The 26,842-nt window shown below is 34.7% G+C and overlaps 1 protein-coding gene across 1 annotated transcript in view; it reads right to left on the bottom strand.

Moving 5' to 3' along the window:
* Positions 1-26,842, bottom strand: part of Uba6 (ubiquitin like modifier activating enzyme 6) — a 57,963-nt gene extending 31,121 nt beyond the window's left edge. The window contains exons 1-13 of the mRNA XM_042678090.1: positions 26,751-26,842; positions 24,766-24,828; positions 18,571-18,665; positions 17,002-17,030; positions 14,236-14,330; positions 13,792-13,903; positions 13,008-13,088; positions 9,770-9,892; positions 8,326-8,449; positions 4,627-4,730; positions 3,385-3,447; positions 1,703-1,779; positions 1,046-1,112 (exon numbers count right to left, since the gene is read on the bottom strand). Of these exons, the coding sequence (XP_042534024.1) occupies positions 1,046-1,112; positions 1,703-1,779; positions 3,385-3,447; positions 4,627-4,730; positions 8,326-8,449; positions 9,770-9,892; positions 13,008-13,088; positions 13,792-13,903; positions 14,236-14,330; positions 17,002-17,030; positions 18,571-18,665; positions 24,766-24,828; positions 26,751-26,821 (1,104 nt within the window). The 5' untranslated portion in view covers positions 26,822-26,842. The remainder of the gene's footprint in view (positions 1-1,045; positions 1,113-1,702; positions 1,780-3,384; positions 3,448-4,626; positions 4,731-8,325; positions 8,450-9,769; positions 9,893-13,007; positions 13,089-13,791; positions 13,904-14,235; positions 14,331-17,001; positions 17,031-18,570; positions 18,666-24,765; positions 24,829-26,750) is intronic.

The following is a 26,842-nucleotide window of genomic DNA, read 5'->3' on the forward strand; positions in this document are numbered from 1 at the left end:
TTCAAAATAAATAAAAAAAAATTTTAAGACAAAATGGGCACAAACCACAGGAAAATGGTAAGATAAATTTAAGAGAAGATTTGTAAAACATGTAGCCTATAAAACACACATATACAAAATTAACATTAAGTATATAAAGATAATCAATAATATATGATGACAGCTGCAAATATGAATCTTACCTAATATTGGCATTGTAAAATGTAGGAAATATTTTTTAGGTGACATGTACAAAAATATGATATTTAAAAATCAAGTAAATGATACTTCATTTTCCTTTATTTTGTACATGGTACTCAGAGATTTATTATACTTTGTAGGGCTGTTCTGGATCAAGCCTCATCAATTCTGACCTAGACAACTGAATCCAATTATTGTATGCATATTTGTATATCTCTAGACTTGGTGAAATATGTTTCATAACTTTTAATATAACTAAAAAAACAACCCCACAACTAAATAAATCACAACAAAAAAATCAAGTAAATCAAATAAGACCAAAAAATTTTTGTCTTGTTTGTCCATATGTCTTTGGAAGTGTAAAGGAGGCACAGAAATGGAAGGACAATGGGTAAAAAATGCAGCAATGGTATTCACCGGACACTATGTTGAAAATGAATATACAAACTGTGGGTGGGATGAGAGGGAAAAATTAGGAAAGAGTAAGGAAAGGAGCGACATTATCCAAAAGGAAATATACTCTTTTTATCTGATTTATATAATTGTCACCCCTCTGATTTTAACATTTTCAAATAAAACTAAGAAAAAAAATCAAGTAAGTAATACGAGAATAAAGAAAACAATACTAATAGTAGTAGTGGCAAATAGTAACTATTACCTATCTTATAAAGTATTGTACGTACAAAGCCAAATCCTTTAATGTTTACAATAGGCTTATTCCATTTTGTAGATAAACTACAGCATAACAAAGTGAAAAGACTTAGCTTTACAGAGTCAACTGTGGCAAAGATAGGATTTAAAGGATAGGAAATAGAATATTTCTTTTACAAATCAATACTTAATACAACTACAACTGAGTATTTACCTTCTCATCCAGGGTTTCACTTATAGATGTTGCTAGTTTTAACAGTTCTTCGGAATCTTGCTGACATCTACAATTCAAAGGAAACCACCTCAAATACATTTGTGTCACAAACAATGTCACAATAAAAACTAAAATGTAAGATATATATAAAAGATTACACAATTTTGCCAACGGATAGCACCAAGTGCTTCTTTCATTGACTTAAAGGTTAACTGTTATATAAATACATTACTTCAAAAGTATAATCTTATACCAAAGGACAGTATATAAGTAAAATTTAGTTTTAAATACACAAGGCAAGAACCATTATATAATAGTATTTGACAGGAAAGAAAAAAATTACAAATATTCTAGTAATTCCCAGGTTTTTTTTTTTTTAACGGAGCTGTAGCTTTTAAGGGGTTCAAAATAAGAAAATTCCCATTTACTATGATTTCATTATTATAAACTTACCTCTTCTCTTTCCCCAAAACTATAAATCAAAATAAATAAAAAAACTACAAAAACTAGAAAGTCTCAATGAAAGTTTATGATTCTGCATATTTGCTGGTAATGCAATTGTAAGTGTTGAAAGTTTATTTCCCCAATTTTAAATCTGTAATTTCTGCACATTTTTAATGAAAAGGAAAAGAGTTATTTTGAAACAAAAAGCATTACCCAATACTTGGCTTGCGATTGTAGTTCTCCTGAAACTGGTCCAAAGCAAGCATAGCAGTGTGAATCTGCAAGGATGCCTGTTTAAGAACATTAAGGATTTGCCAGTATTTATTGAGTGCTTAATGTTGTATGACAGGCTTTGTACTAAATGATTTTTTCAAACATTATCTATCTATTAACACTATTAACACTATCTATAAACACTGACAATAAACAAGTGAGTGCAATATGGTTATCACTAAATATCACTTTACTTCAAAGTTATGCATGTAATTTTTTTTTTTTTCTGTTGGTCGTGGGCCTTGAACTCTGGGCCTGAGTGCTGTCCCTCAGCTCTTCAGCTCAAGGTTAGTGCTCTACCACTTAAGCTACAGCGCAACTTCTGGTATTCTGGTGGTTTATTGGAGATAAAGAGTTTCACGGACTTTCCTGCCCAGGCTGGCTTTGAACCGCGATCCTCAGATCTCAGCCTCCTGAGTAGCTAGGATTACAGGCGTAAGCCTCCAGTGCCTGGCTATGCATGTATTTTTAAGAGCTATTCCAAAGTCCCAACTCTTTAAGTGGTACCACTAGGGTCTACTAGGTTATTCATATGAAATGAAGAGCAGTATCAATTAAACAATAGTCACACAATGTTTACATGTGATTATTCTTTTTAATGAGACTGCATTTCTTTCTTTTCATACTGTTAAAAATGATACACAATATAGTATATATATATATAGTTAAAAATACACAATACAGTATATTTGTTTCCTTTTGTAATATCTATAAGTAAAAACTTCCCTTAAGAAAAACTTTTAGTAAACCAGTGTTCTTGATTTTTTTTTTGGGGGGGTCGGTTGTGGGTCTTGAACTCTGGACCTGGGTGCTGTCCCTGAGCTCTTCAGCTCAAGGCTAGTGGTCTACCACTTGAGCCACAGTGCCACTTCTGGTTTTTTTAGTGCTTAATTGGAGATAGGAGTCTCACGAACTTTCCAGCCTGGAATGGCTCTGAACTATGATCCTAAGATCTCAGCTTCCTGAGTAGCTAGGATTACAGCTGTAAGCAACAGGCTTCCTGCTTAAAATATTCTTTAATTAAGAAACTTAGCAAGTCATTATAAAATAGTTTTAACATTTTTTTTCCAGTAGGTGTTTAGCGTTCTGGGCACTATCCCCTGAGCATTTTTTCTCAAGGCTCACACTCTACTACTTCATCATAGGTCTACTTCTGGCTTTTTGGTGGCTAATTGGAGACAAGGGTCTCATTTGCCTTTCTGCTGCGTGGGCTGCTCTGAACTGCAAACCTCCTCCTGAGGCAGCTAGGATTACAGGTATGAGTCCCTGGCACCAGGCTAGGGTTAACATTCTTTTTCAAGACACAAATTCTTGTTTTTAATCCCTCAATTTTAGGTAGATGAATACAACTTTATTCCTCAGCACCTCATAAGCAAAAAGAAAAAAGCCGGAAGTGGCGCTGTGGCTCAAGTGGTAGAGCGCTAATAAGCTGAAGAGCTGAGGGACAGTGCCCAGGCCCAGAGTTCAGGCCCCACGACCAGGAAACCCCCCCCCCCCCCCCAAAAAAAAGAACACCTAACTGCAACAGGTGTATGTGTGTGTGTGTTAACTTCATTTTAATCCATAAATCTCCAACTCCCACCCCATTCTGCTGCCTTTTTCAAATCTGTAAAATTATTTACCTCAGGCTTGCTAAAATCCGCAATAAGACAGTTGGGATGTTTTATCTGTCTCTCCAATCGTTCCTAATAGGAAAAAAATTATTACTTTGCAACTAATGATTACTTGACAAATATGCTGTTTTGTGTGATGTTTCACAAATGTTTAAAATAAACAAGGCTGGTCTTAACTTGTTTGAATTGAATTTTGTTTCAGTGATATAATGTATCACTAAAAAACAACTGTTCTACATACTCAATTAGTTTTGATAAGAACATGTGAAAACAAGTTTATACTTCATTTATTTCTAGGATCAAGTAAACCTTGAACAGATATTCATTGTTAAAATCTTCTGTGAGTGTGTACACAAAAGAACACAAAGGCAAAACCAAGAAAAACCTGAAAAATACATACTCAATCTGAAATACTAGGAGAATAAACAATCTAAGTAAAAACTGGGAACAGGGCAAGCAAGAGAAAGGATACAAGAACAGATCTGATATGCTATTCTATTGGTTTGGAAAGGGTAACAGTCCCAACCACTCTGGAGGAAAAATAAACCTCTAACAACAACTCTGAACCAAAAACCTGTTATATAGGTTACACTGAGAAGTGGCCTAAGAGTTCCTTAGTCCCAGGACACAAGTAGTCTCTACTCTCTATTCAGCAACCTTTTCTCCCCTTGCAGGAGGAGTTTATGTGAAATTATTTTACATTTTAAACACATAGGCTTCTGAAATTTAAAATCCAAAATCCAGATTAACTAAAATACATGAAGAAAATATCCCTGAGGCTTAAAACAATTAAATAAGCAAGATAAACCTTGATAAATCTTTTGAAAATATATTTCTTATTTTAGGAAGTAAATAGTAAGTATGACAAAATTTGGGAAGTTATATTCCTTTTGAAATATACCCAAATCTCAATTATATGCATGTGATATTCTGCGTTCTGTTTCATAGTAGTGGGGATTGAAAAAGAAGGGCTTTTACATACAGGGAGGCAAGCAACAGCCAATGAGCTATCTTCCTCCTACCTATAAATTGTATTTTCCTAAGAATCAGTTTATTTAATTCCATTTTCCTAGTAGTGTGTATAAATTTAAAAGAACAAAAGCTGTTTAGCCTTTATATAAATTGTTGAATCCTTTTTCATTAGGTTATTTTCCCACTAAATTTTTTTTCTTTTTAATTTTTTGTTTATTACAAAGGTATATAAGAGATTATAGTTATATAACCACTAAATATTTCTTAAGCAGTACTTACAAAGCAAAATGTTTTGGGAGTCTTAACTTGTACAGCTATACCTCCATGTAAATATGGTTCCAGTTGTGTTGTATCACCAATACTAAAAGAAAATGGTGATATCACTAGAAAAAAAAATAAAATCATTATACAGAGATACAAAGGTAATTAAATTTAAAGAGTTACTGCCATAAAGCTATTCTAATTTACAAAATTAAAAGATTTTAGTGTTGATATTTTGAAAGGTATGGAATGTTATGATGAGGATATTTTCCAGTATGAGTTTTAGGACTTAAAATAGGCAAGAAACCTCAAGAGAAAAAAAGGGAAGTAGTAGCTACTACAAATTAAATTTAAAAGAGAAGTACTACTTACTAAAAATTAAAATGAAAAGAGCAGTATTTACTACATATTTAAGTTAAAGTAGTACTTATTAAAATTAAAGCCCAAATAATAAGCTGATTCTACTTATACATAACTAATATAGTTATGATACTAACTCTTAAATAGATAAAAGGAATAGAGAATTCAAAAATACAGCTGGATGCCTGTGGTTTGTGCCTGTAATCCTAGCTGCTCAGGACCTAGCTGAGATCTGAGGATCTCAGTTTGAAGCTAGCCTGGGCAGAGAAGTCTATAAAACTCTTATCTCCAATTAATCATAGAAAAGTTGGAAGTGGCACTGTGGCTCAATGGTGGAGTGCTAGCCTTGAGCAAATGGAGCACAGGGATAGCCCTTAGGCCCCAAGTTCAAGCCCCAGGACTGGCAAAAAACAAGTAACAACAAAAAACCCACCAACAAAAACAAATAAGAAACACAATAAATGCAGCAAATAAAAATGGTGCCTTAATAAACTGAGAAAAAGTTTAAGATCATTCAATGTGTCTTGTGGGAAAAAAAAAAATCACCTGGGAAAATATTCCAAATGGATGAGTTTTAAATATCAAAATGATATGCCCCAAATTTAATGTAAAAACACGAGAAAACAATTCCTTTAATACCTGAGGAGACTCTTAAAACTATTCAAAAGATAAAAATGACTGACAAGTTTATTACATAAAACTAAGGAAGAAAATTGGAAGAAAAAAAATAAAGCAAAAGAAAAATGACAAAATTAAGAGTATTTGCCACTCAAGAACTCTTAAAAAAATATGCTCTATTTACTAACAACAATTAATGAGACAATAGCAAAACACAGATGGCACACGTTAAAAACACATAGCCCTAAAACAGGATAATCTCACTGAAAGAATAAAAACGCAAATAAAACATGTCCTAGTAACATTTTCATTTATATAATAAAATACACAGCTGTAAAAAATGTTGCTTTGTGATCACTAATGCGAAAAAAATGACCAACGTATGTACTTAATGAAAAGGTAAAGGGAAGTAGTACTTATGATATGCTATTTACTGCATAAAAACCAAGGAAACCTTGGAGGGGTATACAATAAACTAAAACCAGCAAGATACTTGTGATGGGTGGTAAGTGGGTAGGTCTTAAATGCTAAGCACTTACCTTTCTTGTTTCTGAAACGTAATAGCAAATGTTCTTAAACAAGTACTAAAAAACTTAAAGATAGAATTTATAAACTGTTCTATTGTATTATTATTGTTATTATTACATATTTTTTGTGGATAGTGGGCTTTAAACAAAGGGCCTTAGTTTTGCTTGCTCAGCTGGCACTCTACTACTGGAGTCAAACCTCCAGCCTGGCCTTTCTCAGGTTACTGTAGAGGTAAGGGTCTTTTGCACTTTCCTGCTTTGGTCAGCTTTGAATTGTGACCCTTGGGTGTCAGCTTCCTGAGCAGCTATGATCACAGGTGTGAACCACTAGTGCCCAGCTCAGAAGCTCTATTTAAAAACTCCTTAGTCTGAAAATCATCTTTTAGCAAAAAATATAAGTTTCTAAAATCTTCATTCTTTGATATTCAGTAGGTCCCTCATATAGGCAGCTACAAGAATCTATTACTATAATCCATCACTACATGAACTTCTAAGTAAGTAAATGGTAATCCCAATGACAAGTTCATTTTTTTTTAAATGCTAATACTGGGGCTTGAACTCAGTTTCTAGGTGGTGTCCTTTAGCTTTTTTTGTTGTTGTTCTTGTGTTTTTTGTTTAAGGTTAGACACTTGAACTACAGATCCACTTCAGGTGGTTTTTTGCAGTTAATTAGAGACTGAAGTGTCTCTTGGAATATCCTGCCTGGGCTGGCTCTGAACTTTGATCCTCAGATCTCAACAGCTAAAATTACAGGTGTGAGCTACTGGTACCTGGCAAGTTTTGTCAACTTTAAGACATAACTCCTTTACTATTATGAACTGAACTTGTATTTAAAGTAGATGTAGTTAATACAATTAGATCATTGTTATAAAAGTTGCTAAAATATGGATTCAAAGTTTTCTACAGAATTTGTAAAAAGGATCTATTTTTTGTAGCTTTTAAAAATAATTTTCAACAATTTAAGAGTAAAAAGAAGGTTGAGGTCATGGCTTAGTGGTAGAAAGTTCTTGCTTGCCTACCATGCATTAATTCTAGTATGCCCTACCAAAAAATCAGATCTTACAAAATGAGATCTTACAAAGGCCCTAAGGATAAAACTGAATTACTCTTTCCTAAACAGGTGTAAATATGCCATGTAGTTAAAATAAGCTATATAGTTGTCTAATACTGTCTTAAAGTCTTTTAAAAATGGCTACAGGAAATGCAAACTGTGTTATAAATTCATTAGTCCAACGTCAAGTGGACTCTATGATGCTTGGTATCTTTCCACTTTTTAAATTGAGCATTTTGCTTAAACTTCTGGCCTTGGTACCTTCCCTTTCCTATTTGTTTGATGGGGTGGGGTGAGGAGAGAAACTCCTTCAAGTTCGTGTATGCTCACAACAAGCCATCCTTTGTATTCAAGCAGCTGAACAAGACCATAAATCCAACAAACATCTAGTTATCTCCACTTGAATACTTCATTGACACCTTCCTCAATTAGCCTATCATTGACACCTTCCTCAATTAGCCTAAGAGAGTCATTATCTTTTCTCCAAAGCCTACTTGCTTTCTTGTTCTGAAGTTGCCCGAGCAGATACAGTTGCTTATCTAACAATGTTTCTTCTAAAATGTCCTAAGACTCTTGTAATTTTTTTTTTTTTGGTCCAGTCGTGGGGCCTGAACTCTGGGCCTGGGCGCTGTCCCTCAGCTCTTCAGCTCAAGGCTAGCGCTCTACCACTTGAGCCACGGTGCCACTTCCGGCTTTTTTTCTTTTTGCTTATGTGGTGCTGAGGAATCGAACCCAGGGCCTCAGGCATGCAAGGCAAGCACTCTACCACTGAGCCACCTTCACAGTCCCAGACTCTTGTAATTTTGATTCTCATGCCAGCTCTACCTTAGTATATGAATTCTGTCTTGAATATGAGACTTTCTGTTTGTCTTTGAACAGAAAACTCTTTTTCTGCTGATTTGAATTCAAACACCCTGACCTCAGTACTGAGTTCCTAAAACTAGGTAAGTGTGCTTGCTGGATATGGAATTCTAAGAATGCCTGTACTTTATTAATAACATCACTTTTTAATGCATCCTGACTACAACGGAATGTTTTGAGGCCAAGAGCTGTGGATGAGGTTTGCTGAATTTGTGTAGTTTTTTTTTTTTTTAACACAAAATAGTGTCTGAATTATAAATGTGCTGTATAACTATATTTAAATAAACCACAGAAAGTTACCAGTTATTTGCTGTATAGATCCATTTAAACCTGTCATTCCATTAATTTCTCGAAATGTTACAAACTGTCCTGTCTCAAGTTTGTGAGGATGATTTTCAAGACAGGTGACAATGCCAGGATCAGCCTAAAAATAAATGTATTAAAAAATCAAGTTCATGTATTCTATTGGTACAAATTCTGTCACACACAAAAACATTACAAAATTTTCAAACCAATATTCCAAGCCATTCTTTTCTTTCATTAGTAAAAGCAAGCCTTCTTAAAACTATCAAAAAACAATCATCAAATTATTACCACTTTTTATATTGAATATTGAGATATAATCTCCTGTTTAGTAAGAAATTTTCATGGAATCCACAAAGAAGATTCAAATATTTCATAGATTCAGAGATTCTTGTGACTTTTAAAATAAATTTCAAGTTATTGAATATGTTTTAAAGTCATGTTAGGAAAAAAAATCTGTAAAAAAGAGCCTAACTTTGAAAATCAAAGAAATATATGAAGGAGGGATTAAAGAGGGGACTCTATCAGTATACAGCTTGTCCAACAATTAAAGAAATATTCCAGGGTTTATTAGCTTATTTCTTACTAAAATACATGAATCCATTCAATTGCTGAATTTATCCAAACACTGTGTCAATCTTAGTGACAAAACAAAAACCAACAGAAGATAAAATGTTGACTGAGCAATAATATACCTAAAAAATGCAGTATGCAGAAAGATATGCAAAATGTCCTTTCACTGAATTTTTCTTAAGAAGGCATAAGAATAGTATCACAATGAATTTTAAAATAATGCTTAACATGGGATTTTAAAATAGATCATAAAATCAGAAGCACAACTACTATTATGTCAAAATACCTCGTATTTGTTTTTTGTGATCTTTTATAATAAAGAGTACAAATAAGGTAAGTTACTTAAGCTAAACAAAGAAAAAATAAGATTTCTTCAGCTCCTTTAGGGAATAAAAAAAAATTAAGCTTAAAATGAAAGTAGGAGTGTGTAGCTAGAAAATCCAATTTTGTTTTACTTGAAGATGATCACATTTTTAAACCTTTTCTACCTTCTATGGCTTCAGAAAGGTAACAGATTAGAAAAGACAGTAATGAGTTTAATGTATTTTTAGGATATAGTCAGTAGTACATGATCTGACATTGCAAACATTCATAAACAGTGAATCACAACTCAAGTCTCTTAGGAATATTATACAGAACAAAACTGAAATTAAAATTTTTGTCAAGCAAATGTTGTTCTGTAATAATGTTAGAAGGAATTCAGAAGTTTCTTAATAATCTAATTTTATGTTTATCTTAATATAACATAGTCAAAAGAATGAAAATGTTTAAGAAATTAAAAATATTCACATTATCTTAAAATTGCTTATTATAGCATTTTGCTAAAATCACTTAGATTTTTATACAAAGTTCATTAATATAATCATACTTGCGTTATGTTTGAAATGAAAATTTCTTTTGATTCTTCTCCTGTTGTATCTGAAACTTCAAATGTATCACCAAAATCACAAAACAACCGTGACCAAATTCCATGTATATCTGCACTAATGAACTGTAAAACAGCAAAAAGATGTCCTCTTATTTATATGAAGAAAATTATCTTAAGTCCTTTTATGTAAGTAAAAGTAAACTCAATTATTGTTAAGTCCTTTTATGTAAGTATATATTCTTTGGAATACATTAATAGGATAAATTGCCTATGAATCAGTTTAAAAATCAAAGAATTTATATTTGGTGAATGGAGATTTAGTTTAAGAACATTAGAAGAGCCTAGGTGTACTATTATCCCAGCTGGAACGTACCTGATTTCATCTGATCTAGGAATCTAAGGAGGGTTGGGCCTAGTTAGTATTTAGGCAGAAACTATTAGTATCAATTATCTTCATTGTATTTTTTTTTTTGTTGGTCGTGGGGCCTGACTTCTGGGCCTAGGGGCTGTCCCTCAGCTCTTCAGCATAAGGCACACGCTCTACCACTTGAGCCATAATGCCACTTCTGGCTTTTTTGCTTATGTGGTGCTGAGGAATCAAACCCAGGGCCTCATGCACGCAAGGAAAGCACTCTACCACTGAGCTACCTTCCTAGCCCCTCATTGTATGTTTTGTGATTAAAAAAACAAACTGTCTAGCCTTGACATAAAACACAATCACAATATATATAAAACAATTATCTTATTTCAATACTGAAGTGAATTCTTATTATTTTAGAACAATAAATGGGCATGTCCATTCACCAAAAGAGGTAGAGTTAATAGTGAAAAAACAATAGAATGCAGCTTTGGAAAAACAAAGAGCAGGGCTGGGAAGGTGGCTCAGTGGTAGTGTACTTGCCTTGCATGAGGCCCTGGGTTCGATTCCTCAGCACCACATAGCAAAAAAAAAGCTGGAAGTGGTGGTATGGCTCAAGTGGTAGAGTGCTAGCCTTGAGCTGAAAAGCTGAGGGACAGTGCCCAGGCCCAGAGTTCAGGCCCCATGACTGGCGAAAAAAAAAAAAAAAAGGAATGAGCAGTCTATATAAAGTCTGAGGAACTGAATTAGCAAATCAGTCATGAAAGGGAAAAATGAGATTAATACATCACAAATGTCTTATAAAAAAATTTCGTTTTGTTTTTTTTTTTTTGGGGTCCGGTTGTGGGGCCTGAAATCTGGGCCTGGGCACTGTCCCTCAGCTCTTCAGCTCAAGGCTAGCGCTCTACCACTTGAGCCACAGCGCCACTTCTACCTTTTTTCTTTTTGCTTATGTGGTGCTGAGGAATCGAACCCAGGGCCTCATGCATGCAAGGCAATTGCTCTACCACTGAGCCATCTTCCCAGCCCTTATGGAAAGTTTTTTTTTTTAAAATTTAATTTAACTTAATTTTATTTGTGAACATACTGTACAGAGGGGTTACAATTACATAGGCAGGATAATGCGTACATTTCTTACCAAGCATTGCAGCCTCCTCCTTTGTTTACCCTTCACATCCCTTCCCAGCTCCCCCCTTCCCCCCCTTATGAAAAGTTTTTAACAAAACTTTCTCCTCTTTTCCAAAACACTGTAGACAATATTTTGTGCTTAAAACTATTACCATAAGTACTACTAATAAAGAAAAAAATAGAGTAGTATTTGGACCAAAAAAACCATTTTCATCAAAATGATCTCAACTCCTATTAGACAGCTCATTTTATACATACTAAACAAAGACTATTTGAAATCTCTTTAATCTTTTTGAAAAATAAAGACAAAAACAACAAAATATACTTAAAACTCAACAATTTCTTATCTCTATTCTCTCCCTTTATACCTAAGTCACTATTAACTATAGTTAATTCCTAACTGGTCTAGTTGCCTCTACCTTTATACCCCCAAACTCTTTTTCTTTTATAGATCTTACATGACCACTTCCTTCTTGAATCTGAAGGGCTTTTGTTAATGTTATATTTACTAATATATATTGACTTAGAAATTAAAATAGAAAAATTTAAAATACAAGAATACACAAATACTTTCACCAACCTATCAAAGCACACATTTTGTAGATTCTTGGAAAATCTACTATTCTTTGTAAGAGGAGTAGAGTACAAAGGGAATTTTGTAATACTCTTAAAGGAGGTATTTTCTATGTAGATATTCTAAAAAATGTACTCAGACCATTTTGAAAACTGTTGCTATAGTCTTCTCTACATACAGCAAGATCTTTTAAAAATACAAATCACATAAAAATTCACAAGCTTAAGACTCAAATCTTCTCAGAAATGGGATACGGTACTCTACCTCTTCTCTGACCTGGTATCATTTACTTCTAATTTTTCAAATCCATTCTGATGCTGAGCTTACCTCCTTGTGCTGCTCAAACATACCACAGTAAGTTTTATACATGTTTTTACATCTGCTAATCCCTTTGCTTTGAATGCTTGTTCTCAGATCCAACCATAGATGGTTCTTTCTCATTTTTCAGGAGACTATTCAAGTATCTTCTCAGAAAGAACTTCTCAAACTTTCTGACTGAACAGAAATGGCATCAGCCTGTTTACCAACTTAAGTTTTTTATTCTTTGTTCATTTATGATCTCTTATGAAATAAAGTTATTAAAAAATATATCACATATTTATTTGCTAGTCTTATACATCTTTCCCATCAATGGTAATGTTCATAACTAAGAAAATATGCTTACCCTGCTAAGTACATATAATGAATATTCATCAAATGATATAATAATGCTTAAAGTTAGGGCTGAGAAGGTGGCTCAGTGGTAGAGCGCTTGCCTTGCATGCTCAAGGCCCTGGGTTCGATTCCTCAGCACCACATAAGCAAAAAGAAAAAAGCCGAAGTGGAGTTGTGGCTCAAGTAGTAGAGCGCTAGCCTTGAGCTGAAGAGCTGAAGGAAAGCGTCCAGGCCCAGAGTTCAGGCCCCATGACTGTAACCCCCCCCCCCCCCAAAAAAATGCTTAAAGTTAGAGGAATCAGATATTTATCATCTTTTTCAGTTACAGCCTTTATTTCTTTAATTTTGGCATATTGCTTAAAAAACAAACTTAAATACTAGATTAGAAATAAAAAATGATACTTACACCCAAACTGAATGGCAAAATCTTGTAACTGCCCTTACGTAAATAGAGCTTCTTACATAAACTCAATAAATAGCTAAAAATTTTAAGATCATATCACTTAAGTATTAAATACTACTACCTTAATTGGAGGGAAATGAGAATGGCAAAAGTCATTGATCTTCATCTGTAATGTAAGTTTCATCTCAGTCAATACTACACACTGATGAGAATAAAAGAAATAAAAATGCACAATTATTTTGGTAAAACACAACTTATCCTTTAGAAGTAAAAAATGACAAAAACAAAAATAACACATTTGAAAGAAAACTGCTCACTTTGAATTCATTCACTACCAGAGGCTTCATAATAGAAAGAATCCTTAATATCCTATATAACTTCTTAGAAAGAGTGTATTTTCCTGTTCTTGACTTTGGCTTGATAATCTGACTTGCCTTGGCTAATGAAACATTAATGGAAGAGACATGTTAAACATGTTTCAGTGGTTGGTCTTGCCTTTTTGTGTTTCTGTTACGGCCAAAGGACACAAACTTTGTAATCTGGTCCCGGATGTGACACACAACCAGAATCTAGATTCTGGAGTTCAATTCTAGCTAAGCTGAGCCTAGAGCAGCCAAGTCCCCAGCTGACATGCAGATGCAAAAGGAAAAAATATGTATGCGTTGTTACTATAATCAGTTCTCAGTTTCAGGTAGTTCTTTATGCATATTACTGTCCAAATAACCAACTGATATTTAGTAGTTATTTGGGTTTTTCCCTAAAAAGGAACATTTGTTTGCATTATCTAATAAGTCTTCTAATTTGAATTTTTGTATTCTATTCCTCAACACACCAGAGGTTACACTAATTTTGCTGTATTGTCATGGTATGTATTAGTAATATTTAAAATGCAATGACGTACTAACCTGGTATTGTTCTAAGAAGGAGAGATCTGTGTTTTCATTGAAAGGAACAGAAGATGATGATACATTAACATATGGATTTAGTTCTGCAATATGGCAAAGTACAGCGTCAGCCCTAAGGAAAATTTAAAAATTAGTATGAAATATTAAGATGCACTGTCATATTCCACACAATTCCACGTATCCAAGTTTGGAGATCTCCAAGTCTTTTAATGATTTTGTAATACTGAACATTTCCTTTAGTAACTGCAAAGCAATTGATTTCTATGTGCCAGCGTGCAAATATATCAAAATTTGACAAATAATTAATTGCCAATACTTAAGCTATGGTTTAGTGAAGGTGTGATCACTTAGACTACTAGAATTGAACTGGTGTTTGGATAAAGAATATTCTGAATAATGTGAGTTTTAAAAAAATCTTATGGTAATGTATTAAAGTATCTTTACCTATTTCTTCCATTAACAATATCATCTTCACAGAGAAAGAAGTTGGTTCCTAAATCCCATGCTTGGCATTTCTCTGTATCATGAATTGTAAGTGCCTTCGAAAAAAAGAAAGTATTTGTTAAAATCTAGAATAGTATAAAGACGTATCTTACACTGTACTGGAATATTTTGTGTAAACGAAAAATTACAGGCATAAGAATCTAGAATCCACACATTTCCAGTGAGTACCACTGTTGCATCTGTTCTTCTGCCTTTTGTCCTTCCATTTCTGTGCCCCTCTTACTTTCCCACAGACAGATAAATGAATAAACAGGACAAAAAAGAATACAAAAAAATAGCAACAAAAAAATCTAAAAGGTTATAAAACGTAGCTCATTATACAGATATGTGTATCAAAATTCTGAATATATTGATAGTAAGAAAAGCTACATAGTAAGAGATTTTAAGTTGATAAAAGTATTGTCATTAAAAATGCCATACAAAATTTCAGAAAACGTATAAACTTTTTTTTTTTTTTTTGGGTCCAGTCGTGGGGCCTGAGCTCTGGGCCTGGGCGCTGTCCCTCAGCTCTTCAGCTTAAGGCTAGTGCTCTACCACTTGAGCCACGGTGCCACTTCCAGGTTTTTTCTTTTTGCTTATGTGGTGCTGAGGAATCGATCCCAGGGCCTCAGGCATGCAAGGCAAGCATTCTACCACTGAGCCACCTTCCCAGCCCACGTATAAATGTTTTAAATAACTCCATCATCCAATTAATAAAATTAACAAATTAGAAAAAACACATATAACTCATGTAAGGCCACAAAACTTATGGAAAAATAAGCAAAATTACTTTTTATAAGGAATATATTGAAAAAATTGATAAGTAAAAACATTTAATCTCACTCTGGAATTAAATATCTTTTCTCTCTACATAAATTGACATAAGTCCAAAAATTTGACAACATTCTCCACTAAAGAATCATGTAAATTAGCCATACTTATAAATTACTAATGTTAATGTGAAGTGAATAAACCTTTTCAGAAAGGATCTTAGCAATTTCTAGCAAGTAAACATGCTTTGACACAGTAATCTTACTTTTCAGAATCTACTCTGAAGACATTCTTGAAAAGATACAAAATGTTATGTTTTATAAATTTGGATAAGCCTCACATAATTAAAATTTTTAAAAAATCCTTAAAAATCCAAATCCGAATGAATGGACTAAACTATTTACTGAGTTTTTACATGGATACCCAGAAGAATTAGAGTGACTTAAAAAAGCAGTTGTCTGCCAAATTTGTATAGATTCTAAAACGAGAAAAAACTACATTTTCTTCCCAATAACACTCTGTAATTAATAATATGGAAGCTGTTATTCTGAAACTATGTTTTATTGTATATAAAGTAGAACAAGTAATTAGTTCATATCATTATGATTTAAGACAGAGTAAGGAAAAAAAAAGATAAAAATATAAAGCCAAAAATAATACCAAATGTGAATTTGAAATTTTAGAAACATTTTGTAATCCTACATTTAGAAAATCAGAAATCTGCCGGGCACCGGTGGCTCATGCCTGTAATCCTAGCTACTCAGGAGGCTGAGATCTGAGGATAGAGGTTCAAAGTCAGCCCGGGCAGAAAAGTCCGTGAAACTCTTATCTCCAATAAACCACCAGAAAACCAGAAGTGGGCACTGTAGCTCAAGTGGCAGAGTGCTAGCCTTGAGCTGAAGAGCTGAGGGGCAGTGCTCAAAAAAAGAAAATCAGAAATCTGTGAAGTTACTCATGATGAATATTCTAGCTCTGCTCATCAAAAAGACTTTATACTTAGAAACACTACAGGAGCTATTAAAAAGACTCTAAAACTTCAGGATGCTAATAACCAAAAATGGAAAAATTTTAGAATCAGAATGAATCAAAACATATAAAATATATTTAATACTTCATGGACTGTGTGGATTCACAAGTTGTAAATACATCATGACATGTATATACATGTACATACAACATAAATACATGCAGATAGTCAATTCATTAGTTATTGATTTTTGAAAGATAGTAAACAGAGAAAATAAAAGTATTTATCATGTCTTTTGTACATTTATAGTCTATTCTTTTGTGAAATAAAATGAAAAATGGAAAGTTTTCTTTCTAAAATGTTATTCCAGCTAATAAATGAGGAAAGAATGGTAGACTATTACTACTGCTCCCAATTAAATACTTAAATCTAGACAATGATTATTAAGGGATATAATCAATAATAGTTAAGGTTATATATATAATATAATGTCTGAGATTTACATAAAAATCATTTGGTGGTTGTTCGGGTGCTAGTAGTTCACATCTACAATCCTACATCCTACCTACTTGAGAGGTGAGTCGAAAGTAAGGCTTTCAGTTTATTAACTCAACCAATAGCTCGGCACAGAGGGGGTTACATCTGTCATTCTAGGTATTCAGGAAGCTAAAAATGGGAAGATAGAGGTTCTAGGACAGTTAGAGAAAAAAGGTTATATGATCTAAGCTCAACAGAAAAAGTTGGCTCAGCTATAGCAGGAACTTAATATAAAGGATCATAATACAAGCAAGACACTATCTCAAAAAGAAAACACTTTCATGCATGTTTCACATTTCCAGAGATTTTTTTTTTAAAGGAATAGTACAGTATTAAAATAATTTTGGTATAAAATAAAGAAACAATAAGCTCAAGGGTGAACAATATTATCATTATAAATGGGCACAAACAAAACAATTTCTGCCAAGTTTTCATAGTAAAGACATACTTACTTTAATCCCTGCAAGAACAAGATTCTTTGCTATAAAGGAAAGAGAAAAAAGGTATAACTTACCAGTAGGAATCCAGACCATACTAAAGTTACCAGCACAATTATGTTTACTGCAGCATTATTTACCATAGCTAAGATATGGAACCAACCCAGATGCCCCTCAGTAGATGAATGGATCAAGAAAATGTGGTATATATACACAATGGAATTCTATGCTTCCATCAGAAAGAATGACACTGCCCCATTTGTTAGGAAATGGAAAGACTTGGAAAAAAATTATATTAAGTGAAGTAAGCCAGGCCCAAAGAAACATAGGCCCCATGGTTTCCCTTATTTGCAGTAACTAGTATATGTCTGAGCCAACCAAAAAAGGTCAGATAAGTTGATGTTAGGGGAATGAACCCCAAGATAAGTATTCAAATGTTTTTTTGTTTTTGTTTTTTTTTTTCCTTTCACGCAATTGTTTCTAACATATTTATAAGATGATTTCTATGTCGCTTTGTATGTCCCTCCCCCACGGTATAACCCACGCTTTCACTGTATTTGGTGTTGTTATAATTTGTGGAGAGGAAGGGAAAAAACAATCTTTTAGGGATACAGGTGGACCCAATGGAACAATGAGATGTACAAGTCCTTATGTGGAAAAATGAATTTTACAACTTTGGTGGGGGGGGGGGGGAGGAGGGGGAGTATGGGAAGGGATGGGAAGGGGAAACAAAGAGGAGGCAACAATGCTTGATAAGAAATGTACTCCTTATCTTGCCCATGTAATTGTAACTCCTCTGTACAGTATTCTCACAATAAAAAAAAAACAACCTTAAAAAAATAAAATTAAAACAAAAAAAAACCAGTAGGAATCCAAATTAGATATGGCTTCATGGAGCTTAGTCATCATTATAAGATAACTAACATTTTTTATAGCTGCAAGATATAAATGCTTAGCCAGGCGCCGGTGGCTCATGCCAGATCTCAGGAGGCTGAGATCTGAGGATTGCAGTTCAAAGCCAGCCCAGGTAGGAAAGTCTGTGAGACTCTTATCACCAATAAAAACCACTAGAAAACCGGAAGTGGCGCTGTGGCTCAAGTGGTAGAGAGCTCGCCTTGAGCTGAAGAATGCAGGGACAGCACCCAAGCCCAGAGTTCAAGCCCCACAACCAACCAAAAAAAAAAAGAAAAAGAAAAAGAAAGAAATAAATGCCTTATTTTTAAAAAGGTAGAAATATAGACTACCGAAAATAAAAACTTTGCTTAATTATAACACCCGGAGATAACTATTCTTAAAATTTTAGTGTGGTCTTCCAAATGTTTTGACTGTATATTCTACCCTAACAAATTAATGAATATACAGAATAGTCATTAATATACAGAATAGTTATTAATGAATAACTATTATCATAAAATATAGAAAAAAGGCATTATTGTTTTCTTCTAGAAGGTCATATCATTACCATGAAAGTGAAAACTGAATCTGACCAAGGTTGTGAATCTAATTTCCTTCATAGGACATAAAAGAAATTATTAAATTATGTTACAAAAGTGTTACATGAATTATTACTCAACTACTACTTACCTATTTCCAAACCAAGACCACCCATACCGCTTAAGAAAACACGGGACTTTGCCATCTTCTGCATTGCTGTATCTCCAAGAACGTACCTCTGTCGACTATAACACAATGAAAAACAACGGAATTATTTTGCCAAAATTATATATAACCCGTAAGATTGTCTGAAAACTAAAACATTATTCACTAGATCTGCCCAGAGTTGTTTTGCATCATCTGTATGGTGTTAAAAATTTTTCCAAATTAATATTTTGAAAATTTAGATAATCTGACTCCATAATTCACATTCTCTCCAGGCAACCCACTGTACTGAATAGAATGGATGCATCCTCTACTTAGGGAGGGGACATGTGATATAATTTACCAGGTTTCTATTTCTTCCTGCTCCTTGCATGTATTACTCAATGGTTATTACAGATATTTGAATTTCCTATCTCTACCTTAAAACTTTCAATACAAGCTTAAAACTTTCAATACAAGCAAAATTTATGAGGTAAAATCTGGTTCATTTAAAGTTCAATAGAATCATTTGATTCAATTTCTGGATATCGTTTTACATGTAAAAGCTGGTAAAGTGTATTTAGAACAGTCAAGTAGTTACCCATGAGAATTAAATACACACACACACACACACACACACACACACTGGTAATTTTTAAAAGTCAATATTTAAAAAATTAACAGGAAGAGTTTATCTGAATGAACTATGAAAAACTTGATGATTTACCCAAGATAGTATAAGTTCTAATAAATTCTTATAAAAATAATTTGAAAAATGAATTAGTATAAGCAACAAATAACTTCAGAAACCATTGTATAAGTGTGTATTATTACACACTTATTGTACGCTTGTTTAAAAAACTGGTCTTTAATTTCCATATTTAAGAATTTTATATTCAATTTAAAAGCCTAAGAAAAATGTTCTTTGCCTAAACTATACATCAAGCTACCCTTGCTATTTCTTTACTTGTTCACTAGCAAAATAATGGAAGGTACACTTTTCTCTTTCACTCACTATTCAAGATTTGTTTTAGGAAGTAAACTACAGTTATTAATAAAATATTTATCAAATATCTATTGAAGTATGTTTTACCTGTTTCTGCCTGTTTGTGTCTTGTGTTTCTTTAAAGTGTTTATTTTGAATGAAATTATATTTATGAGATTTACTGAGATGGATGAATGCAACTGGTCAGTAATTTTCATTTCAAACTGCAACATTCAACTATATAGTCAAATGGCATACCATATATACCACAATATACCATATATATCAATATACCAGATAAATCATAATTTTGCTATTCCATAGCTTTGAATAGTTACAAATAATGAAGACTATAAGCATTTGTGTCCTTTGGCGTATCTTTACAATTTTTTCTCTACTGTGTATCCTTAGGAGGGAATATGTGGAGTAGAAGAATATGTACATCTTCAGTTTTTATGCATGTGTGTGCAGATCCTGGCATTTGAACTCGGGGACTGGGTACTGTGCCTGGGCACCTTTTACTCAAGGCTAGCACTCTACCACTTGAGCCACAGCTCCACTTTTGGCTTTTTTCGTAGTTTAGGTAAGAATCTCAGACATTCCTGCCTGGGTAGCTTTGAATCATAATCCTCGTATCTCAGCCTTCTGAGTAACTAGGATTATAGGCCACCAATGCTAGCTACAAAATCAATTCTATTAGATGTCAAGCTGTTTTGCCAAAGTGTGGCTCACTGTATGGAAGCTCTTAGAGTTTAATATCTTTAGTATGTAGGCCTGATCTTCAGAAGATCAGGTTACAGGGCTCGTCTTAGGTTGGTGACTATATAATTGGTTCCCAAAATGTTTCCTAGTCTCATAAATATACTCTAAACTTTTCTTTCTTTTTTTTTTTAGTTACATGAAATAAGAATTCATTGTCAGTTTCTTTTCTAAAATATGTAAACTTTGATGTTAAAGTATCCTGATTTTTGACAACTCCTTTATTATTTTCTTTTTTTAATGATAATTCCTTATATGTGTTAAAGCAAAGTACAGTTTTAAATTTGTAACTTGAGAAGTTTTTTTTGAAAAGAATGTGTATTCAACAGCTGTTTAAGATGTAACATTCTTCTTATGTAACTTAGGTAAATAATCAGGTTGTGAAAATCTTCTTTACCGAGGCTGATTTTTCAACTGGTTGCTTTTTTTAATCAGTAAAAACAACGTTTCAATAAACAAGTATTAATATAAGTACTAAATTTACATATTTTCATATCTAGCACCTATTGGTTGACATATAACAGTAATAGATAACATTCAAATTATGCATTATTGCTTTAAATGTTTTACCTGCACTTATTTAAACTTTACTGAAATTCTGTGATATAGTTTGTATTATTAGTCCATTAAAAAAATTATTGTGAAAATACCATACAGTGGGGTTACAATTACATGGGCAAGATAGTGAGTACATTTCTTATCAAGCATTGCAGCCTCCTCCTTTGTTTCCCCATACCATCCCTTCCCCTCTCCACCCCCCACCCCCACACTCCCCTACCACCCCATCAAAGTTGTAAAGTTTGTTTTTCAACATATTATTTCATTTTTATAGCTAGAAAAATTTAAATGAGATAGTCTAGCTTTAGGAGCTATACTCTTAACTACTATACCACAATATAGAGACTGAGTAAGACAAATCATTACATAAAGATTATAAAGGAGGGGAAAAGGGGCTATACAAAAACAACAATCAGTTCCCCCAACTCTTTTTTTGTTGGTCATAGGGCTTGAACTCAGAGCCTGGGTGCTGTCCCTGAGCTCTTTTGTTCAAGGTTAGCATTCTACCACTTTGAGCCACAGCTCTACTTCCTGTTTTCTGGTGGTTAATTGGAGAGTCTCAAGTACTTTCTCATCAGCCTGGCTTTGAACCTCAATTCTAGGATCTCAGCCTCCTGAATAGCTATGATTATAGAAGTTAATCACCAGCATTGGCTAACAATCAGTTTTTTAACCAAATTCTTTCCTATCTACCTTCTTGCTCCTTGAAAGAGCCATCATCTTTAATTGTCTTAGCTATTTTTTCTAACACTTGTCCTCTTATTTTTCTTTTCCTTTTGTAGGTTGATTACTGAACCCAGAACCTTTCATATATTAGGCAATGGTCTAACTACTCAGCTGCATACTTAGCTCTCACTCTTATTTCTAAACAACAGATTACTTGAGGTTCTTTTTCATTATTATGTATTTACTTCCTATTAAGGAAAATAATCTTTCTGAAGTATAAATCTGATCAACTTATTCACTTTTCCTGCTTTAAAAAGCACAATATTTTCCTATTTCCCATAGGGTAGTCCAAATTCTTGAGTATTAGTCACAAGATCACTAATAAACTAGTTCTTGCTTCTGTCTTTCAGTTCATTATTAGGTTTCAGGTGTACTGAAGATTTGCAGTTTTCAAAATGTTCTTTGTTGTCTACAGATGTTGAAAGAGAATCAACATCTGTAGAACTGTGCTACTATTTAGGCCCATTTAATGACAGTTCTCAAGCTACTGCAGTGGCTGGTTGTTGTTTTTTTTTTTGGCAGAGCCAAGACACAAACTCAGGACCTTGCACTTGCCAATCAAATGCTCTTCCATTGAGCTAAATCCCTAATCCCTTTGGTTGATAGAATATTTGTCTGTTAGGTCTTAATTTATACATTACTTTTTCCTATGATACTTCCTTTAATCCTTCATTTTGTCTAGACAATGGTGGATCATCTTTTATGTGCATTCCTAACGACCTAGTGCAACTCACTGTAACACCATCACAGTAACACGTTATAGCCGACATTAAGTAGCCATGCCACACATTAATGAATATAGCCAGTATGAAGGAATCTCTAAGGCTGTTTCTTTTCAGAAAGCCCTCGATAAGAAAATCTCTCCCTTTTTTGAAGGAATAATGTTTCTCTATAGTTTTTATCTACTAGTCCTAGATTAACTCCTTGGAACCAAAGAAAACTAATCTAATTTCTCTTTGATGTAACAACTTTCTGAAGATTTTGGTATTCAGAATCCAGTGTTCTTTCTCAAGGTCAATAACTCCAATTCCTTAATTCCAAGTATGGCATCATTTTAAGTCACCTTCAATCTTCTCATCACTTTCTTCCGGATGTTCTTCAATTGTCTTACCTATTTGTACATATATTTATTAAAACTGATTTTGGTCAGGCATTGATCACTGTGTACAGTGATCACAAGAACTTCTTCATATGAGAAGATTATATATTAAGCAATATAAATCATAAAATAGTTAGCAAAACACCAGTAACATGCTACTGAGACAGATAACCAAATAATTCTAAAAGATAAACTATACAAAAGTAACAGAAAGCATAAAATATAGGAGCAATTATGAAAGGGAGGAAAAGTTTTACAAATGAATTTCATCCAAGCTGAATTCTGAAGAATTAAATATGATTTCAAAGGTTGATAAACAAGATGGTAAGTTTTCTAGACTTCTAGGCCAGGGAAAAGTATGAAAAAACAATGGTTCAGTACAGACACATAACATTCACAAGACTTTAATGTTAGCCACAATATGGTTAATAGGGACCTAAGATTTGTTCTCTGGCCTTAAATAACTGAAAACTGGAGAAAATAACTGAAAATAACAGATTTCAGATACTGGATAATATGTAATTCAAGATAGTAAGTTCTGAGAGAGAGAAACTCAACTGATGTAAGCCTTATTTTTGCTAACATTTAGTTTCAGCTGCAGCGATGGGAGGGAACTATAGACTGAATTTGGTAGTCTTCTTGAGTTAATAATACATCTGTAGATTGAAGAAAGTTAAGATTTAAAATTGATATACCAGAGAGTAGAGAGATGCAGAAAGCATACTAGAGAGCTTCAGAGGGTTTTTCTTCAATTGTCAGCTGAGAAGGTATTAGTACATACACAGGAGTAAACAACCTCAAAGAATTACCTGTCTGGTACTTAAATACAGTTGGTAAAGTTTTGTGTTCCTTTTTTAGTCAAGCAGAAAACGTTTAGAATATAAAGGGCATTGGAAAGAATATTCAGAAGGGTATTGCATCAGTAGTGGAGAAAAAAATTAGCTCTAAATTTAAGCCTTCACTGGTCTTAAGCAGAAAAGCAAGCTGTGAAAGAAACAATCTGTTTCTAAGTAACTTAACTATGTCCCTGAGCAAGCTCAGTATTTTAAAAATTAAAAATTATTCAGCACTCCAAGTGTAAATTACTAGCTATATGAAAAAGACAGGAAAATAAAAATTTATACTGAAATGTAAATCAATAGGTATAATTGTAAATGTCATAGATAATAGATCTTGAGAAGACAAAGACCACAACTATTATAAATAGGATCAATAAGAATTATAACTACGATAAAAAAAAGGTAGAGAGAAGTATAAGCCAACAAACTTTCTGGGCATAAAAAATGCAAAATCGTTGATTAAGAATACACTGGGCTGGACACTTGTGGCTCACACCTGTAACCCTAGCTACACTAGAGGCTGAGATCTGAGGACCACAGTTTGAAGCCAGCCAAGGGCAGCAAAGTCTGAGACTCCAAAAAATTACCAAAAAAGCTGGAAGTGGTGCTACAGTCCAAGTGGTAAAGTGCTTTGGGCAAAAGAAGCTCAGGGACAATGCCCAGGCCCAGTCAACAAACGGAACAACCAAACAAACAAAGCAAAGTAGAAGGAATTGAGACTACAAAGAGAATTTGAAGGTATAGCAACGAAACTTCCCAAATTAAAGCCAGCTGAGGCAGGAAAGTCCATGAGACTCTTATCTCCAATTAACCACCAGAAAATCAGGCTGTGGCTCAAGTGGTAGAGTGCTCGCCTTGAGCTGAAGAGCTCAGGGACAGCACACAGGCCCAGAGTTCAAGCCCTGTGACCAACAAAAAGAAAAGTTTTAGGTGGCTCAAAGAGAATATTATGTACAGGAAAAAGAAGGAACGAGTTACTAGTTGACTTTATCCCAGAAGCTATGCAAATCAAAACTCTGGAACATTCTAAATTGTTGACCTGGAATCCTATACCTAGAAAATATATTTTCCCAAAAAGTTAATGAAACTCCAGATATATAACTATATTCTATAAATATACACACACACACACAATTCTTCCTATGCCCTAATGGTATCTTCAAATAGACTACCTATTACTTGAGAATGACGACCAGAGAGGAAAAAAAAGGTTTCAGTATCCATGTGGCTCTTACCTGTATAATCCATCATCAATTTCCACAGAGTCTGTTGACATGATGGGCAAATTTTTACTTGTACTGGAGGAAAGAAAGAAAACATAAGAAGTAAGCATGTCTATTAAGTATTCATATTCTATAAACTTTAATAATAAACCAGAGAATTTAATTGTCCCTGCTTCTCATGAGGGCTTCTTTTGAGAATGTCTGCTGAATGACTTTTATAATTAAAATGAAATTGAAGGTAAACAAATTTGTGATAAAGCATACTTATTGCAGTGATATACCATTTATAGAAGTGAGTCACAATTTTTCTGCAGCATGGTACACAAAGAAAAATGATAATATTTGTAGGAATCACAGGAAGCAGAACTGCTTATGAGCATAATGAATCAACCTGTTATGGAAGACCTGGAATCATCATCTTGGCAAAAACACAATCTGTATTAGAATGTGCACTGCTCTGTTGTTAATTGCAGATTTAAAGATAACGTGATAACATGAAATTTAAGTATGTATTCTAAATTTCTAAGCCAGATATCAACAAATAACATGTAGATTTTATAAATATAGATGACTAATGTTATCATACCCATTAGTATTATCACACAGTACAGCTTCTAACTAATTATTAGAAAAAAACCTGATTGAAATTATGAAAGCAGACCAGAAGATAACTGATCATGTAATTAAAAAAAAACAGCACATTTAGAATAGGCCTTGTTTTGTCATTTAAGAGAAAAAAAATTCACTTGCTATCTTCCTTACACCTGGCATACTCTGGTGAGCAAAGCTTTTGAGTAAGAGTGTTTGTATTCTTTTTAAAAGTTAATTATCTTTAATCAATTTTAATTAACAAAGCAGTTGTGGATACAACGCATCTCGATCAGTGTCACTCCTTTCAACATTCTCACTCCACCTCTTCCCTTACTTTTAAAAATTCTGTAGTACACTACCTAGAATTTTTTATTGCATTCCTCCCCGGCCCCACCCCAACCCCCACTAACTTTGCGGCTTGATGATATATGCCTGAGACTTTTCAGAAAGTTTTGCTTTACTCAATGTTTCGAGTATAGAAGAAAAACAATCAGATCTACGAGACGGTAAAAATACCGTTCAACCATGGGGCCATTCTGTGTGTATTACATTGTATCTCCCATGTGTCATTATGGGCCAAGGGCAGACACCAACAACAACATGTCTTTACCGACGGTGTCGCGTTAAATGATAATAATACAACCATCACTTCTCTCTTCGGTAGACAGTGTTCTTAACAGTGCGCAGGATACAGCCACCAGCTTTTGAAATGACACGACGATTGAAAAGAGGACCCCGCTAACCAACCCATTGGTAAGGGCCGAGAGGGAACATCTACCCACCCCGAAATCTTCCAGGGGGTGGGCAGGGTGCACAGGGAACTCCCAACAGCAATTAGGAAATGAGGAGCGGGCACCTCGAGCTGTTCCCCACCGGCCCCCGCCCCCGTCGTCATCAGAAGTCTCGAGGGGGTGGAGGGGGTCCGGTCTCAGCCACTGATTTCATCCTTCCCAGGTCCCTCCGGTGAGAGTTTCCCCGGGGCGCGGAGGCGCAGTGAGCTTCCGTCCCCCGGCGTTCGGCGCGGGGCTGGGGAGCTCACGCTGCAACTCCTGCCCCCCCCCCCTCCCGCCCCAGGCCACACGGTCTGGGCCGGAGACCCTGACTTCGGGCGCGCTGGAGGAAAGAGGGTGCCGGACCCCGAGTGGAGCGGAGAGCCCGGAACCAGCGGCGGACCTTCTCCTCGGGAGAGCCTGGGGCGGCGGAGGCCCGAGCCCGGCGGCCACACCCACCCCGCGCCGCCCCGCGCCCCGCGCCCGCGCGCCGTCCCCGGCCCGCACGCCCGCCTCTGCCCCGTGGCCTCCCGCTCGCTCCACGCCCGCCCGGGAGGCTGAGGGGAAACTGGGAAAGCCAGAGCCCCCGCGCCTCCCACTCCCCCTGGCTTCTTGGCGCCCACACCGTCCGGTCACCTGCTGGTCCCCCAAGAAGAGCAGGACGCTTCTTCTCCCCGAAGCGCGGACACCGGCTGGGATCCCGCCATCGTCTTCCCCCTAAGAGCCAC

This window comes from Dipodomys spectabilis, unplaced genomic scaffold (genome assembly GCF_019054845.1).
Source record: "Dipodomys spectabilis isolate Male_0828 unplaced genomic scaffold, ASM1905484v1 ptg000043l, whole genome shotgun sequence".
NCBI lineage: Eukaryota > Metazoa > Chordata > Mammalia > Rodentia > Heteromyidae > Dipodomys > Dipodomys spectabilis.